The 6,000-nt window shown below is 50.9% G+C and overlaps 1 protein-coding gene across 3 annotated transcripts in view; it reads left to right on the top strand.

Moving 5' to 3' along the window:
* The window catches only part of MGRN1 (mahogunin ring finger 1), a 119,737-nt gene that overhangs the window by 32,398 nt on the left and 81,339 nt on the right, over positions 1–6,000 (top strand). For all 3 annotated transcript variants that reach the window (XM_024197820.3, XM_024197821.2, XM_029911244.1), the window contains exon 4: positions 4,647–4,793. In XM_024197820.3, the coding sequence (XP_024053588.2) occupies positions 4,647–4,793 (147 nt within the window). The remainder of the gene's footprint in view (positions 1–4,646; positions 4,794–6,000) is intronic.

Raw genomic sequence — 6,000 nt, 5'->3', positions numbered from 1 at the left:
CATCTGCCCAGAGGCTAGCGCACATTAGGAGGAGGAAGAAGAGGACACGGGAAGACATGTTTGCTGAACTAATGGGATGCTCCCGAGCACAGGCAGCCCAGCAGACACAGTGGAGGGAGAACTTGTCCCAAATGCAAACATTGAACGGGAGGAGAGGTGGCGACAGGAGGACTGGCAGGCTACTCAAACGCTGCTTGGACTAATGAGGGAGCAAACGGACACGCTCTGCCGCCTTGTGGATGTTCTGCAGGACCGGAGGCAGGAGGAGAGAGCCCCGCTGCAGTCTCTCTCTAACTGCCCTGCCCCGCCACCAAGTCCCATACCCCCCTCACCCAAAGTCCAAACACGGAGGGGCGGAAGGGGCCGTGAAAAATTTCACTCCACCCCTGCGGACTGCTCTACCACTAGAAGGCTCTCATTCCCCAAAATTTGAAAAGTCCTTTCCTACCCGCCTCACACAAGACCCCGTCCAAGTTTCACCCCCCCGTTCCATGTGCGGTTGTTAATAAAAAATACGTTTCTGTTCATTACTGTCTCCATCCTCTTCTTTTGGAGGAGAGTCTGTCTGAAGGGGGGGGAAGGGGCTTGGTAATTGGACAGGACAGTCACCTTTAGCAGGGGGCAGGTCCAGCAGCAGGGCACATATACAGTGCAGTGACTAGTTATCCTGGTCAGTCTGGGAGGTGGTTTTCATGTTCTGTGTGGTGGGGGGGGGGGGGTGTTGCTCTGTGACTTTGTGGCGGGGGAGGGCAGTTACAGATCTTATGCAGCGGTCCTTACCCTGGATCACAGAGCCGCGCAGCAGGGGATCTGTAACCCTCCTCCCCCTGCAAGACAGTCACATAGCCGACACATACACGCAGTCCCAGCCAGGAGGGCTGGCAGGCTCCGTTGAAACAACCAGTCTACCACCGCGGAGCCTGTCATTCCTGGAGTTTAGAAGCATCATTTGCATCACAACACTAAACCCGCCCCCCGCCACAGTCTGCGTCCCAGGTTTAAAACATTCCCGCGAAAACAGTAATAAAGACAACGGTGTCCATTAACAAAACAGAACAGATTTTATTTTTTGGGAAGGGGGTGAAGGGGGTATGTAACTGGAGAGGATAGTCGACGGCAACTGGGTAAAGAAACGGGGGCAAGTTCAGCTTCTGTGTCCACAAACTGAAAAGTCACTGGGTACCCTGCTCAGCCTTGAAACTGGCTTTCAAAGCCTCCCGAATGCACAGCGCGTCCCGCTGGGCTCTTCTAATCGCCCGGCTGTCTGGCTGGGCGTAATCAGCAGCCAGGCTATTTGCCTCAACCTCCCACCCCGCCATAAAGGTCTCCCCCTTGCTCTCACAGAGATTGTGGAGCACACAGCAAGCTGCAATAACGATGGGGATATTGGTTTCGCTGAGATCACAGTGAGTCAGTAAGCTTCTCCATCTCCCCTTGAGACGGCCAAAAGCACACTCCACCACCATTCTGCACTTGCTCAGCCGGTAGTTGAAGAGTTCTTGTGCAGTGTCCAGGGCCCCAGTATAGGGCTTCATGAGCCAGGGCATTAGCGGGTAGGCTGGGTCCCCGAGGATGACTATAGGCATCTCCACATCCCCAAGAGTTATTTTGTGGTCCGGGAAGTAAATGCCTTCCTGCAGCCGTCTAAACAGACCAGAGTTCCTGAACACGCGAGCGTCATGAACCTTGCCCGGCCATCCGACGTTGATGTTTGTAAAACGTCCCCGATGGTCCACCAGTGCTTGCAGCACCATTGAAAAGTAGCCCTTTCTATTGATGTACTGGCTGGCCTGGTGGCCCGGTCCCAGGATAGGGATGTGAGTCCCATCTATAGCCCCACCGCAGTTTGGGAATCCCATCGCAGCGAAGCCATCTATGATGGCCTGCGCGTTTCCCAGGGTCACTACCTTTGACAGCAGTACCTTGACGATTGCCTTGGCTACTTGCAGGACAACAACCCCCACGGTAGATTTGCCCACGCCAAAGTGGTTCGCGACTGACCGGTAGCTGTCCGGCGTTGCAAGCTTCCAGAGGGCTATGGCCACTCGCTTCTGGACAGTCAGGGCTGCTCGCATGCGGGTGTCCTTGCGCTTCAGGGCAGGGGACAGCAACTCACAAAGTTCGAGGAAAGTCCCCTTCCGCATGCGAAAGTTTCGCAGCCTCTGGGATTCATCCCAGACCTGAAGCACTATGCGGTCCCACCAGTCCGTGCTTGTTTCCCGGGCCCAGAATCGCCGTTCAACAAAATCCACATGCCCCATTGCCACCGTGATGTCCTGGGCGCTGGGGCTCGTGGTTTCTGACAGCTCTGTGCTACTCTCCGACTTCAGGCCCTCACGGCGGTGCCGTAGCCTCCTCGCCTGATTTCTCTGCATCTGCCTCTGGGAAAGGTGTATGATAAGGTGCGAGGCGTTGAGAACGGCCACAACTGCAGCGATGGTCGCAGCGGGATCCATGATCGCAGTGCTGTGGCGTCCGCGCTGTCACTGATCAAAAAGTGCGCGAACTGATTTCCCGCCGACGCTTTCAGGGAGGGAGGGAGGGAGGGCGGTAGTGACTGACGGATGACGACAGTTACCCAAAAGCACCCTCGCCACATTTTTTTACCCAGAAGGCATTGGCGGATCGACCCAGAATTCCAATGGGCAGCGGGGACTGCGGGAACTGTGGGATAGCTGCCCACAGTGCACTGCTTCCAATGTCGACGCTTTCCCTGGTAGTGTGGACTGACAAAGTCGAATTACTGTCCTTAGTGTAGACACATACGTTCGACTTTCTAATATCGATTGCACATATTCGATTTAACTAAAATCGAACTACTCTCGTAGTGTAGACATACCCTAAGGCACTGTAATGGGGCGGGACTCACCACCTCGGTGCCTCCTGCTGGCTGTGCTGGGAATTAGCTCTTGGTTGCCGGTGAGCCTTCCTCTAGTAGCATCTCACCACCGTCACTTCTGCTCCACCTCTAAGACCTGCATTGCTCCCTGGATCGCAGCGTCCTCTTCTGGGCATGGCCCTCTGGCCATGCCCAGTGCTTGAGGCCCCTGCAATGGCAAGGAACTAAGTGAGATAGACCCAGCTAATCCTGGCAAGTGACCTGCACCCCAAACTGCATAGGAAGGTGAAAAATGCCCCAAATCACTGCCAATCTCCATATGGCGATCAGTTAGACCCTGAGCATGTGAGCAACAGCCAGCCGTCTAAGCACGTGAGAGAGAGAATGCTCAGTGCCACCTCAGAGCCCAGTGTCCCATCTCCAGCCATACCCATCGCTGATGAAGGAAGGAGATATTAAAAAAAAAAAAAAAAAAAAAAAAAAACCACCTCCCCAAATATGTTGTGGAGGGAATCCCTTCCTCACCCCTGCAGGTGTCCAGCTGAAACCCTGAAGCATGGCCCTCGGAACATAAAGATGGTGGTGGAGTATCATTTTAAATTACATACTTCTCTGATTTCCAAGTGCATCTTGTCCTTTCTGTATCTCTCTCTTAGGGCATGTCTACACTACAATCTTAAATTGACCTATGTTAGGTCAACTTACAGCCACCGCAGTAATTAATGTGATGGCTGATGTCCACGCTGCCCTCCCGTCGGTGGTGCGCGTCCTCACTAGGAGCACTTCCACTGGCTGAAGAGGGGCAGTGTGGGGGGCTGCGATCCAGGGCTCTCAGCTCTGCACTGCTTCCCACTGGGAGCCCAGCTGCCTGGCCAGGCCTTCTTACCTCCCTGCTGAGAGTGTAGGGGAAGCTGCCCGGTGTGTTTCACCTCCAGCGGCGTGATCCATGCCTGGAGTCTAGTCAGCTGCCATGCTCCTAGCAGGGAGTCAAGACACCAGGGGACAGCAGGGCTCCCTCTGGGGAGCCCGGGTGGCAGCCCAGCTTGGGGTGGAGACCTAGCAGCAGCCTAGCTGGGCGCTGGCTTTCTTGTCAATTTCATGGCTCCAGGGGAGCCGTGAAATTGACAAGAATGACAGCCAACGGCAGCCGATGTAAGAAACAATGTCACGCTGACGTAAGCCCTATGCCTCTCGTGGAGATGGAGTTACTAGGCACTTACATCGGCAGGAACCAGGTGTTGGTGTACTAGGGCACTTACATCGGCAGGAACCAGGCTGTAGTGTGCATTGTCCATTGCGTGGATAACTTCATATATAGTGCTTTCTCTTCTGTAGGATTGTGAATGTCACCTCCCAGGGACTGAATAGAGTGACACTGAGATCAGCTAACAGATGTCAATAGCAGGCATTTTGTAGTTAGATAACCTCTGAATGAGATACAGGTGCTTCTTAGGGCAGATCTCCTCCTCTTGGTTTAAATGCTCATCTCAGTGAGACTTGCGCTTCTTGGGGTTACTCCCAAGAACAGGTGACTTGGATGTGTTTAGGGGGGTATCTTGATCTGAGGCAGATAACAAGGAAATTTAGGCTGAATATCAGAAAAACCTTCCTGACAGTGAGCTCTGCCGGAACAGTGGAACTCTCTGCGGTGACATGGTGACCCATCGCTTGAGTCATTAAGACTGTACTGGACAAAACTTAACATACTCTAGGAACACTCTTGCACTGGCCTCTGGGGATGAAGTAGGTGAGATAGTAAGTCTCTTCCATCTGTAATGTTTGTCCTGACTCTGGCTTTTTCTTGTAGGTATAAAGATGACCTAGACAGTCCTACTGAGGAGAACGGGAAGCAGAAAGTCCTGTACAGCCTAGAATTCACCTTTGATGCTGATGCCCGTGTTGCCATCACAATCTACTGCCAGGCTACAGAGGAATTCATCAGTGGCATGGCAGTGTAAGTCATGGGAAAACAGATTTAAAGGGACACTGGCGACTTACAGGTCACAAGTCTGTCTGAAATTTTTCTCCTGGTACAAGTAACACCTAAGGAGGCAGGAGAGAGAGCGAGGTTTCTCCTTTCCAGTTTGCTTGCTTTGTGCATTTGGCAGCTCTGTATATTAGTAGTTTCCCCTGTTAGTTGGTTGTGTGGGTTTTTCCATGCACATTTGGGAAAAGAAAACTAAAACCATACAGTTTGTCAGGGAGACACAAGGTGTAACTCCTGAAGGTGTAAACTCATTTTTTTTAAATTGACTGACTAGATTTGAAGAGGATGTCCCTTTTCATTGGGACCCCTGGGTCAATGGAACTGATGCGGTGAGAATGAGCGCCCTTCAAGGATCAGGAGAGGGAAGAATGTGTAAGGAATTGAGCCACCTCCCCCCTGCTTTTGTGGTTAAATGACCATCTTATACAATTAATTATACTGAAGGGGCTCTCCTGTGTTTTATAGGCAGTATTGCCTGTTAGATGTTTCCCTCCAGGTGCCTATTCTAACATTTGCATGGTCGATGGGGGTGGTCAAAGTTCAACCAATGCAATTTTAGTGTGGCTTGTATTGTCAATATAATTCAGTCATGAAGACTCAAAGTCCTAGTATGCAATGCTTAATCTAGATCAGCATATCTAGGCTGTGTCCAGTCAAGGCGGAGTTTCATATTTTTGGGATGTTTTAGTCTCAAGGGACACACTTCTGTGTTTAAAGACCTAGGGTGCTCTTTTTTCCCATGCAATTTAAGTACACATTTGGGGGCCTGGTGACTTACTACTGCAGGCCTCTGATGGCATGATTTTTAGACCCCTCTGTTTATAAATAGCTCAGGATCTTTTGTTCCTAACAGAAATCTGCAAGCTGGAGAAGCTTAATGTAGAACTATAATTGATGACTGACATGTCTCTACAGTTAGCATTAAGGGCTTCTGCAATTGTGTTCTACATCATACTGGCTTTCAAAGGAAACTTGTGTAATTTAAGATAAGTGATCTATTGATGATTAAAGCGAAAAAAAATCAAACAGAATTCATGTCAAAAGACTTGCTTTAGGCACAATATAAACATCCTGCTAATGATCAATGAATGTTATTTTTAGAAATGAGGCCAAAGGCTGAACATTCCCATCCAGATGTGAATTCCTCCAAACTTGGAGAGTGTCCAAAGTCAGG

Source organism: Terrapene carolina, unplaced genomic scaffold (genome assembly GCF_002925995.2).
Source record: "Terrapene carolina triunguis isolate 2854851 unplaced genomic scaffold, T_m_triunguis-2.0 Scaffold93, whole genome shotgun sequence".
Lineage (NCBI taxonomy): Eukaryota > Metazoa > Chordata > Testudines > Emydidae > Terrapene > Terrapene triunguis.
The sequence above is the reverse complement of the archived record's forward strand: the minus strand, read 5'-3'. Positions and strand labels throughout refer to the sequence as shown.